Source organism: Cydia pomonella, chromosome 10, assembly GCF_033807575.1.
Source record: "Cydia pomonella isolate Wapato2018A chromosome 10, ilCydPomo1, whole genome shotgun sequence".
Classification (NCBI taxonomy): domain Eukaryota; kingdom Metazoa; phylum Arthropoda; class Insecta; order Lepidoptera; family Tortricidae; genus Cydia; species Cydia pomonella.
Window position 1 is genome coordinate 5358305 of NC_084712.1, and position 19783 is coordinate 5378087.

General features: G+C 36.8%; 1 protein-coding gene and 1 long non-coding RNA gene across 2 annotated transcripts in view; one reads left to right on the forward strand and one right to left on the reverse strand.

The window, feature by feature from the left end:
• Positions 1 to 6402: 6402 nt before the first annotated feature.
• Positions 6403 to 13405, forward strand: LOC133521880 (uncharacterized). The gene is made up of 3 exons (XR_009799946.1): positions 6403 to 8478; positions 10392 to 10643; positions 10868 to 13405. It is a non-coding gene; the product is annotated as an uncharacterized LOC133521880 (long non-coding RNA).
• Positions 13406 to 17714: 4309 nt separating this feature from the next.
• Positions 17715 to 19783, reverse strand: part of LOC133521894 (uncharacterized) — a 243842-nt gene continuing 241773 nt past the window's right edge. Inside the window, exon 5 of the mRNA XM_061857009.1 lies at positions 17715 to 17955. Within this exon, the coding sequence (XP_061712993.1) occupies positions 17823 to 17955 (133 nt within the window). The 3' untranslated portion in view covers positions 17715 to 17822. The remainder of the gene's footprint in view (positions 17956 to 19783) is intronic.

Consider the following 19783-nt stretch of genomic DNA (forward strand, 5'->3'; position numbering starts at 1 on the left):
GTGAATTACCAAATAAGTTATTCGTGTAGCTTCATTCTTGGTAGCCCCTGCCAATCAAACTTAACTAACCTAACCGAAACAAAATATTCATGCGGTAACTTGTAAGTGTATTTAACCTTAATTTAACCTAACCTAACCTAACCTAACCGAAACAAAATATTCATGCGGTAACATGTAAGTGTATTTAACCTTAATTTAGCCACCGCTGGACAGGTCTCGAACTAAATAAACTAGGCCAACTCCAACGTGGTCTCCTCAGTACTCCTTAAGACCCCGTAGGGTCGTTTCTTCTCTTACTTTCACTGAGCATAAGCGAGAGCGAGATGAAAGTGCGTACTCGGGACCGCGGATTTAAATTTCTGAATTTAAATTTGTTGTAGTTTAAAAAAAAAGAGTTCCCCCAAAAATAAAATTGCGAATTTTCAAAAGCAATTTTCATATTTTAAGCCTTTGTGTATGAATTGTTACAAACTTTTAAAGTGCATTACATAACCTTTAGACCTAAGTCCGTGATTTTTTTCTATTAAGTGAAAGTTAAAAGATCAGGATTTGTATATTTTAAATTGATGAAGTCCCTAGGAGAAATCCTTAAGATTGCTAATTAAATTTGGCAACCGTATTTTGATTTGACAAAGCGGTACGATTTTTCTAAAACTGCCTTCTGACCCTACGCCACCTTAAATATGACAGTAAAAAAAATCTCATAACAACCAGAAGATTTCAGGCTATTTACGTCATTTTATTTATAGCGCCAATCAAAATAGAAATAAATCGAACTGAAGAGATTTCCTCGTGCGTGATCACGGATATTACGAGTAATTATTTTCGTGTTCCGACTGCCAAATCCAATGCCAGATATGATTTCGGAGGCCATTAACATGAAAAGTAATTTAATTAATGAAATATCTTTTCTCGGATCGTTATATTTCGAACGATCTTTATGCCAATTAAACGGATCTTTCATCAGTCGAGTCATCCTTCAATAAATGGTAGGTTATTTTAGTACATCGCTATCATCATAGTCATGGTGGCCTTTTGGTGATCCAATTTTGGATTTAGTCTTCCCTCTTCTGCCACTCCTGTCGATATTGTGCCTAATTCATCCAGTACCGAGCTCAGTCCCGACTCAGGGTTACAAAGTTAGAGGGAGGAGGGGACATATTTTTTTTTCGGAGCGACTATTCCGGAAATGTTCACTTTACCAAAAATGGTTGTTGGAGTTATTCGTTTTGAAAGACCTTTTCAACAATACTCCATACTCACTTCTTACTCTACTTTTGAGATTAAAGGGAAAACAATAAAAATAAAACATTTTTATATATTTTAGTTTTTATTTTACCGTTCTGTCGCCATACATGTTTTATCTAACCATGCCAAGTTAGTTTCTAGCACTAACGATCACGGTTAAAGTCGCGGACGGACTACGGAACTCTAAAAAAGTCGTCACAGCAGGAGTAAAATCTAAAAGAACCTAAAAACCTTTTAGCGTTGAGCTATGGCGCGTAGTTAATTCCACTTAAGCGAAAAGTTTCAATTTCCCGTCATATTTTTCGGACGCATACAATTCTAAATACCTGGTGCCTATTTCTTAAACGGTATTAGACTAATAGTATTAGTCTACGAACTGTCAAGTTGTATGGGTTACCATGGCAACACACTAATAATTTTAGACTAATACCGTTCGAGAAATGGGCCCCAAATTCTAAAAACCTACTTAATATGTGAGTCAAAACAACGGTGCAAATTATAGAAGTAAATTAAAATTTAATTATTGATTTCGCTGTAGACGGGTAAATTCAATCATTTATTCGTGAGATGAAGACTAGCTGGGCTTGTAATTTATTCTGGACCTGCTCTGTAAAAACTGAAAACGAATTTGAATAACAGCGCTTCAGTAGGAAGAAGTTAAAATATGTATCCGTACTTACAAGGAAAGGTACCCAACCGTCCGGTTCCGATTTGATTTATATTTATATATGTTATAGAGTAGTCTAAAATAATGAACACGTATTTTTTTTAGCTGCCCAAACTCAACCTATTGGGTGAAATTGTCCTCCAAAGTACTAAAAAGTTACTAAATAAAAACTCCTATAGAAAGTGATGCTCAAGCAACTTGCTAGTTAATGTCTTGTTTGAGTATATGTTTGAGGACAGGAAAAAATAATGTACACGTGTTTTGTTATATCTGCTTAAATCACTGAACTTGAAAACGTTGAAGGTACCTTTTTTCCAGATTTTTGCTCATATCTCGCATGTCTTTACGAATAGAAATAGCATTACAATTACTTCGAACAAATGTTTGTGCATACAATTTCCCCTGATTTCATTAATTTACTTGAGTTATTTGGCTGTCACTATCATTTGACGCTGACTGTACACATCCTTCGGGAAACGTAAATATCAGGGTTCAGCACTAAACCCAATTGGCTCCATCACTATCCTCAGAATGCGGGCTATTTTATCAACGCGTTATTGCCAATTTTGGGCCCATTCCGTCCCACGCGCGGCAATTTACAATACCAACTTCGCCAGCAATAGTGAGGCGAGCTCTAGCGATATGTATGCCAATCCTATTTTAATGTTTTGATGTGGTTTTCATCTTATTTTGATATGAACTTGACCTGATTGGCTTATTGGTGCTGTCGAAATGCCTTAAACGCCTTAGCGCATGGGTGTAGGCAGGTACAGGCAGTGCCCTCTGAGGCCTCTGCTCCTGCACCCTAGGCCTCCGGCGATATGAACTTGCGCCCCTCTAGTGCACTGGTTGGCTACGCCCTTGCCATCTGTTTTTACAATCAGAATACGCCTCATGGTTTTCATATTATTTTGATATGACCTTGTTTCAACATTGATGGACCGCTGCACCAATCAGCGAAAGCCGCTTTACACTGATCGGTCCTCAGGGAGCCTACCGCGAAAACCGAAATTCGCAAATTGCGGGAATCTTTCTAATTTACTCTCACTAAGACGTAATAGAGTGACAAAGAAATTCTCGCAATTGACGAACTTCGATTTTCGCGGTTATAGCCCAGGTAATGCAATCTGGAGTCGTCTCTTAAGGCTCACTCGCACTTAATGGTGCGTGCGTGAGATACCTGATCACACAATTTGATTGCATCAAACAAGAATACAATCTTATCAAAGTGATAAAAGAGAATCGGCCTTATGGATTCGTTTTGTTACATTTGTTCAGTGGAAGAATTTTTACCGTTTGAAAGAGACTTCCGAGGCAGAAAATCTTAAGCCATGACTTTTGTGTGACTGTTTTTATTTATATTATAGAAATGTATGTAACGGGACACAGCCGTTGCGTTTGTTTTCTTTTCATATCTATAGAAGGTGAGATAAGAGAATCTTGTCACGCGAAAGTAATATCAATCTTTTTTTAGTGGCGGAGTAAATAAGTGTTGTTCAAGCTCAAAATACAAAAATATAATATCTATAGGAATCACAGTAACACTTCGATCTGTACCCCTAGTGTAAATTTGATCGACAACATAACGTGACGAACGCGTTTGCGTTAAGTCTCATTTTGTATAGGATTTTGAGTTTCCAAAACATCCCGCTTGGCGCGCTCTTTCTAAATCCAATACAAAATGAGACTAAACGCAAACGCGTACGTCACGTTTCGAAATCGAATTTATTTACATTAGGGGTACTGTTCTTTAAATAAACTTGGACGCATTAAAGGCGGAAACGCCAAACAATAAAATAGAAGAAAAACATAACAGATCATTGAATATTTAATTCCATGCATTATTCATCAGAATTCCATACCCGAAAATTCAACCAACTCCATTTCGTACAACTACCAACTCAATATGGGTCTTGAAAGCGCTTGGCGATGGCCTGACCAATTTACAAAGAGCTACACCGACTCCTCAATCAGTGGGTTGTAAGAGAGGGCGAGGGGTCTCTTGAAACTGGTGGAATATAATATTCAAGACGTGTTCGTCAAAGGGAGGATAGGTAGCGTTATTATCTTGGACGTACTTGTTGTTTAGGTGACTTATATTAATAAAGTGTAGTAGAAGATATATCAATTTTATACCAACGTTTTCAGAAGAATACTCGGTATAATGCGTTTTTATTGAAGAGAAGTGTGTCAGGTCATAAGTTATTCAAAACTAAACTGGCAATTTTTTTAATAATTCGCAGTTTTTGTCAGCCTATCATAGAAATCCTATCTGACAGTAATCCTGCAATTACGATCTTATCGGTACGTCGAATTTGTTAAACCACTATCAAAGGTCATTTTTCAATGACTCCTATATCTATGATCACATTTCTATGATAATGTAATTGCGGCATTATAGAAAGAGGCATTTATTTGTGTGATAAGCACAGATATTTGTTCCTGAGTTATGGATGTTTTATATCTATTTAAGTATTTGTATATTATATTATATATATCGTTGTCTGATTACCCACAACACAATCCTTCTTGGCTTACCGTGGGACTAAGTCAATTTGTGTAAGAATGTCGCTATAACATTTATTTATTTATTTGTGGAGACATCAAAGTTCTTCAAAACGTTGCTCGTCTATTTATTAAATATTTTATGTGAGTTTCGAATACTCGTCACTGTTCCAATACATATTATTTTTAAACTCTGTCAATAGTGGTGACAGTAGGGTATTATTTATTGAGCATTACCATGTCGAGCGCTAAGACGATCTACCTACCTAAATACTGTGGAGAAAAACGTAATTCCCTACTTATTATTACGTTCCTTAGTCAAGAGTCTTGTTTGAAAAACACTGGACTAGAGGATATGTTACCTGTAGCCCTATAGGTTCAGGCCTGACCACTATTTTCCATATTCGACTAACATTAACATTTTTGAATTTTTACTTTATATTTTAAAATGTATGCTACGAGTATCATTGGCTTTCCTTTGATCCGTTACGTAGTTACAAACAGAAACACTTTTAACTGTCCATTGGTGAAGCTTATGCCTTTTGTAATAAGGTCCACCGATGGACAGTTAAGTGTGGGCGATGGTACTGAAACTGACACGGTATACCTATAGGTATATATAAATACACTAAGCTACTAACAAACCTTCCAGAACTAAGTGTCCGAGTTAACTGTGTCAAGGGTCAAGGGTAAGAGAAGGTTAAGAAAAAATAATTCTATATGTCGCGTAAGAAAGAGATTAAGTTTGTATTGATGACAATGGCGCTTAAGTCTATTATAAAATCGGTCCAAGATTTATGTCAGTCAAGCTGGCCTGTTTGTTCCCTCTGATACTAAAAGGGGAGATCGAGTTACGGCGACAGAATATATGTCGAGACGTATAATAATATTATTTCGTAGATAGGTGTTTTCGAGAAAATTTGGGCCCTACTTATATTTTTAATGCTTGAGTTGTTTCTACTCGGAATGTGTGGGATTTTAAATTAAAAAAAAATGCATAATGTAACGTGTGGAGAAGAATCCGTCTCAAACATATATTTTTTGAATAAGTAAGTTATGATATATGCTTTGTTTCTCCTACCCAAAGATTGTATGGAAGAGATAGCATTTTAGCGATCTTTAATCAATTGTTTTTCTTTAAGCTGTATCTTTTACTGAGGTGTGCCATTTAATATTCTAAGTGTATTCTATTTATCTATCTAATGATAATAACAATTTGTTTTTAAAATACCCATGGACTAAGTTTGTAGATATTTCTCTCGGTTCATGTTCATCGCTTCGAACTTCAACTTCATTCGTATTTATGAAATCAAAAACTTGGAATAGACATTAAATTCCAAAAGTTGAAACGCCGCAAAGTTCCGATAACTGGCTTTAACTCTTTGAAACCAAACGTTTTGAAAGTCCAAGAATAAAGAATCCTAGTTTAGATCTCATAGGAGCCAGAGAGTTATCTGGTGGAAAAGTAATATTTAAAACTTCGGTCGTATTTAAAACCTTAGGTACAGTCAAGGTATTCATATATAAAAATATCTACATGGATAAAGTGCCATGATATATAATATACTAGGCAAACGAGCAGACGGATCGCCTGGTGGTAAGCGATTACCGCCGCCCATGGACACACTACCACCAAGGGGTCCATGGACACACCACTCTCTTCAGTCGTGTTTTAATTTATCCCCACTCGTTGCGAATATCCTATTTTTCGCACTTGTATCGTTTTTTTTTAAATACCACGACGGTGGCAAACAAGCATACGGCTCGCCTGATGGTGAGCAGTCACCGTAGCCTATGGACGCCTGCAACACCAGAGGCATTACATGCGCGTTGCCGACCCTTTAAAAAACTGTACACTCCTTTTTTGAAGAACCTTTACTATTGTAACTATGTAATGTAACTAGATGAAGCCAATATTACAAGATAACAAATCATATATTATAATCATGTAGGTATTTGAAGGTCTATGTATAAAGTATCTAGTTAGGGATCATTATAACGAACTCCATGTGTTTTCTTCATGAAGTATTTAACTTCATAGACAAACATATGCTTACTCTAATATGTATTTATTACCTACCCATTGATCGAGGAAAAGTTACCAAACTTATACAACGACGTTTTCTGTGGTACGATACGCACATCCCTACAAAACAAAGAATTTGCGAAATTGGATATTTCTCATTCATTTGTTTTTTTTCAGTGACTGGTTTACTCTGGATCGAAAGTGATTGTGCGTAGTAAAAACTCAAAAAAGTAAGTTATACGGAGGTGTAATTAAAAATAAAATCCCGAGAATCATCTAACAGCGCCTAATTTTACATTAACAATGAGTAATGACATTACCATACGTTGTCTTATGTTTATTATGGTTTATGGCTGAACAGCTATAATATTTTACGGCGAAATAGACTACCGACTGCCACAGACTCCATTTTAAAAGCGTTTCGCGACCTGACAGAAACCGCGAATTTTCCACACATGGGCCAGGCACACTTTTACTCGTATAGTACTTACTGCGCCGTAAGTTATTCTACTTAAGAGGAAATACCAGCTGAGACCCATATGAGTTTCGAGAATGTTAGGTAAATATCTACGTCGCACTGACGAGGACGGCTCCTAAAATTAGTGCGATAAGAACAACTACAGCTTAGGCGAAACATCCTGCATAAAAAGGATAATGACCTACAAATTAAACACACAACTTAGACCATGGTAGACAACGGGCTACTATAATATTATAAATATGAATGTAACGATATCTGTCTCTCTGTACTTCTTCGCGCTTAAATCGCTAAACGGATTTAGGTAAAATTTGGTATGGAGATAGTTTGAGGCCCAAGGAGGGACATAATAGTTTTTATCAATCAGAAACTAATCAATCAGTAGCTGCAATAGGTATGGAAATGCCAAAGTGTCGTGAGAGTCGTGACCGCGATTTTTCCTTCCTGTCCCATCCAGCAGTTAAGTGATCTGTAATTTTTTGTCCCCAATAAATCGATATTTTTTCCCCGTCCTTTGTTTCTATCAATTCACGCGTCACCATCACGCCACACGCATCGCACGATACGTTTCGCGCTCCGCCGGGCCCGATATACGTCTAAAAGGTATTCCATTAGCTTACCTAGACAAGTTGAATTCTTCCAAAAAATGAGATTTTGTTATTTTGTATTCCATTGTTACGTTGTTACTCTGCCAGATGCGAACGGCTAAGGAGTGGAACTGACTTCATACAAATCTATTCCCAGCCTACTATAACTTGGATCTTTTTAAAGCAAGAGTACATATTTGAGACATAATTTAGGTAATCATGCTCCATCTTAGACTGCATCTGCATTTACCATCAGTGAGATATCTTGGTCAAATGCTTACCTTTTTCCAATTACAAGAAAATCGCTTTTGTGTATCATCATCATCATCGTCTCCTAGCCGTTTTCGGCCACAGCAACTGTTTTCTACCGCTGAAAAGGTCGCTGGTGCGCTCTCAGGTGACTGACGTAGCCAATCTTAGCAGCGAATATGCGGCCACACTCGCTGCAGGTCGGCACCCCTCCGAAGTAATTATATGTCATGGCCATAGGTGGTCTGGCCTTTAGCTCGTCACGCTTATCGTCAAGTTCTCTCTATACAGAGGCAGATATCGTGTCATCATCACACGCATCGCGCTGCGCTGGGCCCAATATGTCTGAGAGGAGATGTCTGTCTATTACATTAGGTTACCTAGGCAAGTTGAGGGCTTAGAGGACCTAGCGAATTACGATTTTTTGTTATCTGCCTATATCGCTTTTGCATATTCGAGCAATAGTGAGGCAGATCGCATGACACCGTAATGCTCCATGCATCGCGCGATACGTTTTGCGCTTCACCGGACCCGATATACGTCCGAGAGTTTTTTCATTACTTTACTGGGCACTGATGAAGAAGCATTGTTGTCCCCGCTATCCGCGTCTGTATGTATGTCCGGCTTACTCACAGCAGACAGTAAAGTAGATACAGAGTGTATTACAAATAGTGGGGATCCGTTTAAGATGGAAGAATTGCTTTTTGAATCTAACGAAGTAACGTTGATTTTTCTATGAAATTAAATTTCGGGAGAAAACGTTTTCCACTAACTAAATCTTAACAAATCACTTTGATTTTGATGTCGATCGCGTCAACATAAAAAAAGAGAAGAAAGTTTTCTCCTTTTGTATGGATGATCACGTGTTATACTTTCCTCTCAAGGGCATATTTGGTATCGTGTTCTAATTAAGAAAAAATATTTTAGGCGACAATTTTTTTTATATGGGCAGGTCGTTCTAGTCCGCCAATCCTCAATTCTCAGTCTAAAACTTTCGCCTCAAAAACTTTTTCTTTTACATTTTCCTAATCAGAATTCAGAACACGATACTTAATATATCCCACATTACTTTTGTTAATAAAAGTTATTATTATTGTTATTTTTGTTGTGGTTTGTTGTATAAAAGTGACTCATGCGCTGATCCATTACGCAAAATTGTGTCGAATCTACTTATGATGTTTCACAATGGATGTATATTTATGTATGTACGAAAATTTATTTATATATGTATAATATTATTTATATACCGTGTTTTTTTTTCCGTTAATATCAAGGGTGCATTCCTCAGCTTAAATTAAGTAACTTTCTCAAAGACACCGGTATTCTAATTAACTTCATTATTTTTATCTTATAAAGCCCTTACGAGTGTGTACACTTACCTTAGGGCCTGTTCACATATTGATTAGTGTTCAGTACGGGTTAATACATTTGCTACTAAACATAAGTACTATCTCGGACGATTGATGTTCGAAATGACATTGACATGTCACAGTTTTCAATTGTTTGGTTGAGATAAATGTAAAGCCCGTGCAACAACAACGCTATGTGCAACATTTAATTACTTTTTATTACAAATAAAATATTATACTTTTTTTTTTGGAAAATTAAATATGTCATGTAGTTTCCTTAAACGTACTTACCCGTACTTAATACCCCGAAGTTAACGGAATTCAATAAAAACACGATGTATATGTATGAAAAAAAAGCGCTGGTTACCGCCAGTAAGAGTGTGCAACTAGCAATCCGGAGGTCGCGGGTTCAAACCCCGGCTTGTACCAATGAGTTTTTCGGAACTTATGTACGAAATATCGTTTGATATTTACCTGTCGCTTTTCGGTGAAGGAAAACATCGTGAGGAAACTGGGCTAATCCCAATAAGGCCTAGTTTACCCTCTGGGTTGGAAGGTCAGATGGCAGTCGCTTTCGTAAAAACTAGTGCCTACGTCAATTCTAGGGATTAGTTGCCAAGACCCCTGACTCCCATGAGCCGTGGTAAAATGCCGGGACAACGCGAGGAAGTCAGTAATTATTTATATATGTATAACATCATTTATGTATGTATAATATTATATAAAATTGTGTTATTTATTTCCATTTTACTCTAACTGTATTCTGACCCTGCCCCAACTAGATCTTTCGGTTTAGCTCATGGTTGACTGGTAGAGAATGCCTTCTGGCATTAAGTCAGCCATTTGTACTCTTCATGTATTGTCCCTTAGGGCCGGTACAGACGGACTGCAACTCGACTGCAACTTGTATGGGAACTGCATGCCGACTGTACTCCAACTGCAACGTCGAAGTGCAGTTCCCATACAAGTTGCAGTCGAGTTGCAGTCCGTCTGTACCGGCCCATAAAGTTTAAATAAAGTAAAATAAATAATATCAGAAGTTTTAATGCCAATGCTACAAAGACAAGTGAGAGTTCACGGATTGTAAACAAAGAAATATTTATGCGAAAAACCTTTTTTGGTACATATAAGTATATTTCATCAATATATTAGGGTTTATACAACAAACACAACAACATAATACATATAAAACTTAAAATCTAAATGTAAAAATAAATAAAACTAATTTATCAATAAAGTATATTTCATTGCATCAATCGACAAATTGTTATATTCCTTTTAGGTTAACGAAAAAAGTACACGAATATTGAAATATTTTCATACAATAATACATTGTTTCACCAACTGAACGAAACGAGGAAGTAAGTAAATTGAATAATGTACAATGGGATTGTCTTCAACAACAATGTATTATTTATCACGCGACGATGTGGCTTAATGCGGGCTGACACTTCGAAATAAGGACACCTCTTATAATGTTCACTTACTATTGAAGCCGAATGCTAACTTTAACAACTTGGTCTATATTCGATAGGTAGGTATTATGTATTGGAGCGAGTTTATATTTGAAGGAGAAAACTCCAAATTTTGCTTTTAAAAATAGATATAAAGCTGATGGAAACGATTCAACTTTTAAAGTCGTGAAACAACAATCAATCAACTGATTCGATTTGCTTTTTATCGTAGTTATAAAGACACCGTAGTTTTATTTGGTGTTCGACGTTATCGTTTCTTAAACATTGGGACTTTACACTTCAGCACGGTTAGAGGCGCGGGTGCCGCGGCCGCTGCTGGACCCCATCGCGAGCGCGGACTTCTGGCCGAAGAGTGTGGTACATATTTCGGCGGTTCCGTGGGAATCTGCCGAATGCTACACCGGAACATGCGACGCAACGGAAAACAGTGTCGACGAAAAGACGAAAAACTTTCAAGAATTTGATTTTTGAATTTTGATTTGATTATTACACAAAAGAAAAACGTAATGTACAAAAAGCGAACTTAATGCCATGACGCATTCTCTATACCTTATACTCGTATCTTATTTTTTTATGTTACTATGTGCCTCTATGGGTCTTTGTGTATCTACGAGTATGGGCCTTAGTTGCCTGATAATAAATGATATTCAATTTTTAACCTGAATCATTTTTTGCTAACTAGTTACATATTTCGTTTATATAACTAGATTACTTTAGCCCTTCAAAGGTAAAAGATAATCATAAAGTTGTTGTATATCTAGGCATTTTAGCCCTTTTTATCTTCCTGCAACTCAATTTCAGTTTAATAGTACTTTTCTTTTATATTCATGGCAGCTTTTCCTTATTGCAAACCCAAAAGAGGATATTAGAATGACGTCGTTGTGTTGAGAATTACCTCCAGTGGCTTTATATTGTATATTTTGGTGGAGCGGTGACGCAGCTAATGTGGATCGACAGATCGACACATGTACGCTTCCTGACCCCGAATGAAGACTTTTAGTAATGGAATAATTCTTTCTACTTTTTACTGTTTAAGTCTACAATTATAAGGTTGGTCAATTACTGTTTTGACGACCTGTCTGGCCTAGTGGGTAGTGTCCCGGCCTATGAAGCCAATGGTCCCGGGTTCAAATCCTGGTTAGGCCATTTATTTCTGTGATAAGCACGAATATTTGGTCCTGAGTCGTGGGTGTTTTCTATGTATGTAAGTATTCATACATATTTATATACTATGTACATCGTTGTCTTTTTTAATATCTAGAAGCTTTTAGCGATGACTGTACACAGGCAACTAATTAATACTCATCTAGACAATTCTAATAAACCCTAAAATAATTAGGTTCCTATGGCCACCTCCTGTGTCCATCATCAGACCACCTCAATAGTCTGGCAAAATTTAAGCTCAATCGAATAATGGGAAGTGGATCTAATTTAGCTTGCTTTTAAAATTCATACCTTGTCTTAATAACAATAAAACACATAATATATTTTCCAATATTTTTAATTCTCGTCGCCCAAGTGCAAAAACTTTTGAATAAAAAGTGTGCACGGCTGAATAAGTTATTCAAGTTGACTTTTTAAATTTCATTCATTAAAAAATCACAACGGAGTCGGGTCAGGAAGGTCAAAATTACCATAAAATTGTGAAATTAGGTTGTTTTAGCAATTCACAGTGTTTGCACTGCTTGTGTTTATGCGGGTGAATAATGTGTCCGGCAAGAAAATAAATAGCCATGGACAAAAAGCGAAATTAACTACTTTTTCACTTGACTGAAATATAACAGCGGTATAACATGCATGTATGTATGTAGGTATATTTATACTTATAATTATACAGCACGCCCTGCACGCTGAAATAAACACGGAAATTATAAATCATCAATATTCTAACCCTCCAAAATCATATACTCATCATATATAAGAAATAGGAATATCTCCTCTAATTTTGAACACGTACACTTCTCCACACTGTCCTTGTTGAAACTGTATATTTTAATCTTGTGTATTTCTTTAGCACTTAACAGTTTGACTTAATTCGCCAATAGATGGCATAAGTAGTAGCGATTTTGGAAATTTATTATGGTTGTTTTTGTTGGCAATTAACACAATAATATTTGTAAAATGATTTCGAATAACATATGTAATATTTTGGATTTAAAGTCATAACTTAGCGATTTGATGTTTAAGAAAAATAATTACTAAATTAATCAAAAGATGGCACTTTGTTCCCAACGCGCGTTTTCTAGAACGCGATGGTGAGATTTTTTTCGGGTTTATATATAAGGTCCAAGGAAAAATAGGTCGTCTGTTTAAAATTAAATCAAGCAATGAGTGTTATATAGTTTGTAGTAGAAGTGTAATTAGTAAATAAAGTGGTGGTTTTAAACAGTGTGTGTCATATTTGGATCTCGTACAGTCCTCTTGATGTTCTATTTAAGGCGGACGGTTTGTAATAAATCTATATAGATTAGTATCTAATAACCTTAACCCTCAATTGGACACAAAACGCACAAGGTCGCGAGTTCAATAGTCGGACGATTCTGGTTAGGAAGGAAAATGCAAAAGGAAGGTCAAAGGTTAAAAGCTAAAAAGTTTTTATTAAGAACAATCTTTTGTAAATCACAGACTACTTCAACTACTTGATGGAGTACATAAACTTTGTGCATTATTAACACATACTGTAAAAAATAGAGTAACTTATCGGGACGGGGTAATGGACATCCACCAACCCGCTGGGTGGACATTGTAAAGAAGGCTTGGCAGGCTTGTGTAGATATACAGGCGCCTATTATTAGGTAGGCGGAAAATCGTACAGAATGCAGAATGGTGCACAAAATAACGATCTCATGTGGTCTCGACCATCAGTCATGAGGAAACGAGGAAGAAGAAGAGTAACTTACACATACTATGTCTTAAACAATTTTTTGAGAAGTTTTTACTATAATATTGGTCCATCAAGGCGGTTTGTTTACAGATAACCTATCGAAAACGTGCAAATCGAAATTACGTTACCTGTTTCTCTATCGCTCGGATGTGTAAGAGAGATAGAGAGGCAGATATCGAAATTTCAATTCATGTGTTTCGCAGTAGGCCCTCACTCAGTATGTGCAGTTTTGAGTAATATTCCCTATTGTAGTGTGTGACCTACATACACCAACCACCGCACCGTCATGTTAGCTAACTAAATGAAACTAGCAATTCCAGGAACGTAAAAGCATACGCAGTTTCATGGTAGCAACGTGACTTGCATGTTGATTGGCTGCAGCATATCTCGGCCGCCATCAGCCCGTCGTTATATAACCGACGTCGAAGATATGTTTATAATTTTGCACCTTACCCCTTTATAATAAGGCGAAATGTAAACATGTGTTTGAGGCTATATAACCTCGTTAGCATCATTTACATTTCATTAGTTCGTTTTCATAACCGAATCAAAATAATCCGGCCTATGGGACTGTAAAAACGAAATGAATAACAGAATGGGTGTAAAACTAGTGTGGGCAGGAATACCGATGAAAAAACTGCCGCCTAACTTATTTAATCCTGCGCTACACTCGTGACGTGACGTGACGTGATTTAACAAAAAACCCTAAGGATGAAAAAAAAATTAATTATATCATAAAGTCAAATTATGAACTAAGAAGTTCTCATATTTATTTAAACCAAACTACTTATACTTCACTCTTTCTTGATTTACGGCATCGCAATAAAACCATTGGCTTAAAATAGTTCCGACTTTTGTCTGTAGTATATCGTATTAAATGCCTGGCTGTACACCAACTTCTGAACACTAGATTGAGTGATAAGCTACACAAGCAACCCCGGCGGATTAACTAAATAGTTCTTATTGTTCCACCGTGGAACTTGACATCATTAAGTATTCCGGAATAATTTGCGGCTAAACTCCGCTACGGAGTTACACAACTGTCAAATACTTGCTAATCAGCGCTCAGATCTGAACTGTGGATCAAATGTTTGTTGAGATATATTATGTACGTCTGAAGTTAAGATCAGAATGAATACTAGATACTGATGTTCTGGTCAATACAGCATAATAGTCGTAAGTTACATTGGAGCATGAATTTGAACTTTCAATACATCGTGCAAGATTTGTTTTTTTAAGAAATACTTATTACGTCTGGGAACGATACAAAAAAATTCTATCTTCTTATTCTTTTCACCCTGTAACCCTCTGCTGGGGTGTAGCGCTTGAATAATTTTCTTCCACTGACTCCGATCCTGGGCAGTTTGGGTAACCTCCTCCCACCTCTCCCTAATACAACCAGCTCTTGCTCCACAGAACGACGCGACCATATTTCCGATTGCCGGGCATATCCCTGGTCAGCGCCACTTTGTATAGGTACTTAGGTGTCAGGTTTCCTGAGAATATGTCAAATCCAATGGCATTTCCGCGTCTGCATCTCCTTGAGTACGGGTGCTGGTCCGGTTACTCCCCATAAGTGAGCGTTTGTGATCCAGTTACGCAGGATTTGCCTTAAGCAATTGTTCAAAAACACTATACTATACTAAAGGGAAAAATTGAAAAATTCTCCGCCTCGGGCAATACTTGAACTTGCGACCGTTTCACAAGTCTGATTTTTATCAACTGAGCTACCGAAGATTACCAGAAACGTGCGAATGCCTCGTGCGTTTCAGTCGCGCCAATACTCAAACTACAAGTAATTATCTACAACGAACAGTACTCAAACTTTGGAATTTGCTTACAGTTCCACGTAAACCGGGTCCCACAGGATAAATCACACCGTATGCATTTGCTTATAGCTTGGTATCTTCAGACGGTGTCAGCTATAAGTCCACTGACAAATTACCATACCCCATTATCAATGGCACAAAGGTACCTATTTCCCAGTTATTATCTGGTTTATGTCCAGTTAGATGGCATGCGTATATTGCACGTCTTGATATCTCGAGGAGGTGTGTCTGGGCGTCTTTGACAAACTAGTTTGCTTGCATGCTCGTGTATATCGTGTGTGCCTTGATTTAGCATATCCTTTGTGAATCATGTACCTACTATGCAATATAATATGTAATGTCACCTGGCTACTTAAAAGGTTCTGAAAATTGAATTATGAAAATATTATTCAATCTTCGAATCCAGAAGGGAAACTAGGTCTATGTGTATATTATATATTATATTATGTACGTCAGTATTTTAAAAGTAAAACTCATTTACGCTCCTAGGTTTGCATGAATTAGTGACATACTTAAAAAAAAAGTCATAACTCCCTAGGGAGCTATAGCTTTTTGTTCACAATCCATAACTGAAAAAATATTAAGGTTCTCCTCAAAATGTGATCTGCAAGCAAGAATATGAAATTAAAATCAAAAGCGTACGTTCCTGGAGGCTCATTTGTACAGTCACGTCTGAAAATATCGGTACGAAAAATGTGCCAAAATTACGTATACACTACGTTAATATATTGTCAATAAAGTCGTGTATACATATTTTTGTCTCTGCGTACTCGTCTTGCGTAGCGAACTGGGATATAACATGCAATCGCAAGCCGATACTACTCAAAGCCCAACATATAATCAGTGACTTCGGGGTCACATCACTCTAGTTTTTCTGACACTGAAAATAAAATAAAGCCGAACTTATTGAGTAATTCAAAAATAGTACATTGTGAAACGAGGGGGTTACGTGAAATATTGTAAACAAGAGTTCTATAGATTCACGACCACTGTCCACCACTTTGGAAGTGTCTCTCTGTCGCAAACTATTAATTTTAGAAAAAAATGATATTAGAAACCTCAATATCATTTTTGAAGACCTATCCGTAGATACCCCACACGTATGGGTTTGATGAAAAAAAAAAATATTTTTATTTTATGACTTATTAAAAAAAACTACTTACTAGATCTCGTTCAAACCAATTTTCGGTGGAAGTTTGCATGGTAATGTATATCTTATATATTTTTTTAGATTTTTACCACTTTGGAAGTGTCTCTCGCGTAAACTATTCATTTTAGAAAAAAATGATATTAGAAACCTCAATATCATTTTTGAAGACCTATCCACACGTATGGGTTTGAAGAAAAAAGATTTTTTGAGTATCAGTTCTAAGTATGGGGAACCCCCAAAATTTATCGTTTTTTTTTCTATTTTTGTGTGAACATCTTAATGCGGTTCATAGAATACATCCACTTACTAAGTTTGAACAGTATAGCTCTTATAGTTTCGGAAAAAAGTGGCTGTGACATAATCGGACAGACAGACGGATATGACGAATCTATAAGGGTTCCGTTTTTTGCCATTTGGCTACGGAACCCTAAAAAGCTATATTTAAGAGATAATATCAATCTCCCGAGGGAATTATAGCTTTTATTTTCTGAATCCAAAAATAACTCCCGCTAATAATTATATTGTTCTTGTGTGGAACCTATTTATTAAATACTTGTAGGTTCCACAGAGACTGAAAAACACACATTATGTTATATAACATAACCTATGCTTTTTCAATCAGATTAAAAACAAACGCAGTACGGTAACGAAAGGCAAGAAAAAAATCAGCTACAAACCAAAACCGTTAGCTGTTAGATATTCTCCTAAAGCAATTCAGATACAAAAAATAATGAAATAATAACAAGTTAGATATGCTCCGTTAGTTAACAATGGCAAAAGTTTATAACAGAGTTATTTAAATCTGTTTACTACCTAGACTAGAAATAATATAAAAAAGTATTCAAAAATAAACAGTTTTTGTTTTAACGACCACAAATGGGTAACTTTATAGCTACTTTCAGTTTTTATCTTGACGTAAAGGGTAAGTAAGCATATAAGAATATTTAAATTTATTCGTACCTATTTAGGCTCCAAAACCTTTGGATACGAACGCCAAAATATACAAGCTTCAAGCCATCAGCGCGTGAAAAATGTTGAATGAATTTACCTACTTTGTCGATACACCGTCATGTTTTTGAACATACTGTCCTAATGGTTTTTATTCTTGCAATGCAACCTCAACTCAATAGTTGATCAAGCAATTGAGCATGACGCTTCTTTATGTGTGCCGTTTTCAATCAGAGACAAGTATGTATGAGTAAGTAGGTATGTGTTCATAAGAACTATTATATAATCAATGCACTTACCTCTCCCAACTGAGTTTTAGGGGGCATCGGATCTGTAGTTTATTGCTGCCCCCGCACTGCATCGTCAGAAACCGCACCAGTTGCGGGCTGCCAGTGACACAGAGTCTTGTGAGCCACGAGGGGGACTCTTACCTCTCCCAGCTGAGCCTTCGGGGGGCATCTGTAGTTAGTTCATCCCCTCGCACGCCCTGAGTAAGCAGCCGCGCCAGCCGCGAGCTGCCCGTGCTGGACACCGATCCGCGAGGAGTTGTCCCTGGGACCCTGAAGCAAAATACAGTATTTGAATAAAAAATACATGGGTGTCAACATGTTTAGGCAGAAGCGTGGGTGGGTAGAACCTGTCTAAGCTAAATTTTCACCGATTTGAACAGAACAAAGTGAAAAAGTGTCATTATAATCGTCAAATCTTTATAGAAATATGACCACACTCTGTCATTCAAAATGCCATGCATAGTAAGCTTGATCCGACTATATATTCCTTTACGCGTCAGATACCAAAATTCTCGAAGGGATAGATCGAATAGACGATCGGACTGGAAGGTCAAATTATTTACTTTTATTGAAACGTAAAAAAAATATTGGTTAAATGGTTGGTGGTGTCATCACATCTAATAGTATCCTACTTTGTAGAATGTAGAGGTAAGGAATGAAATCTCCATGTACCAAAAAGTAGCCGTCAAAAAACCTTAAATAGGTGGCGCTCCAATACCTAGAATATTTGAAAAAAAAAAAAAACAAATCATAGACAGCGTACTTTACACCAATGAACTCTAAATACTCGGAATTACTCGGAATGGCGTTCTAGTGTTCACAAGAAAGTAGCTCAATTTGAGCAGCAGCGTCTGGAAGACCTAGATGCTAAGCGTCATATCCGCAAGACGCGACCTAAGCCTACACATACACCCGCAACTCGACTGGACAACTCCATTGCGCATCGTGTGACCACATCTTCAAAACAAAGTTTGGTTTTGCGAGCCACATAAGGGCATTTCATAATCCGGATAAGAATTGTTGATGGAGTCGCCATTGCCGGATACGGCAAGGAAGGAGTACTTTACACCATCAATAACGTCTAGGTTCTTAGCTACTCTGTAGAGTATTGGAACTATTATTCATAGCTGACAGCTGGACACTTTTGCAACAGTTCTGCCTATGGAGATTGCATTCTTTACCTCTCTTCCATACAAATCATACTAGAATTGACAAGTTTAAGAAAAATATCGCTGATTATCTATGAACCAATCTTGACAACATGTCATTGTTTTAAAATGCAATATTTAAAAGCGTTATTACTGTAAAAACTAACCGATACCGAAATGCTGTACCTACTAGTATTAGTTGAATATGTACCTACCTCAAATTGACCTGTAAAACATTGACTTTTATCAATAAATTTCTTGTACCTATCTTGTATCTTAATAAAGTAAAATAATATACCTATAGTATAATAAATAACCTACAGTTAATCAACACTGTAAACAAAGGCCTCCAGCCGGAACTTTTTCCGCATCGTGCTTTATCAGTCCATCGCTGTCTTCATTAAGGCGCATGATTAACACAATCCAGCCTTTTCGTCACAGTAGATTAGACTAAGGGTAAATTTATGTAGTGATTTTTTGTCAATAACAGTTATTTGTTTTACAAGGGGGCAAAGTTGTTGTTTAACAGCTCGTGCTAATATTGATCCCCGAGCAAGCGAAAGATTCCAAATTTGAACCACGAGCGTAGCGAGTGGCTCAAGAAGTGGAATCTTGAGCGTTGCGAGGGTTTCAAGGCACGAGGGTTAAACAAACTTTGCCTCCGAGTGAAACCCAATTTTTTACCACACCAACGCGAGGATAATACTAAATATGAAATACCAAAAACTCAAACTAAATCAAATCCAAATTAACGTAATCAAAAAATAACATTAAAAATCATCATTTAAAAGTGAATTCCACCAGCAAACATAAGGAAACAACTCAAAACTTGCATTTGTTTACTTTGTCCCACATGTGGATAAAACGATACTTTCTCATTAGTTTTTGAACAATCAAGAGGGCCTTTACCAGTAGGTGTGGTGCAAAATATATATAAGCTTTTATCGTCA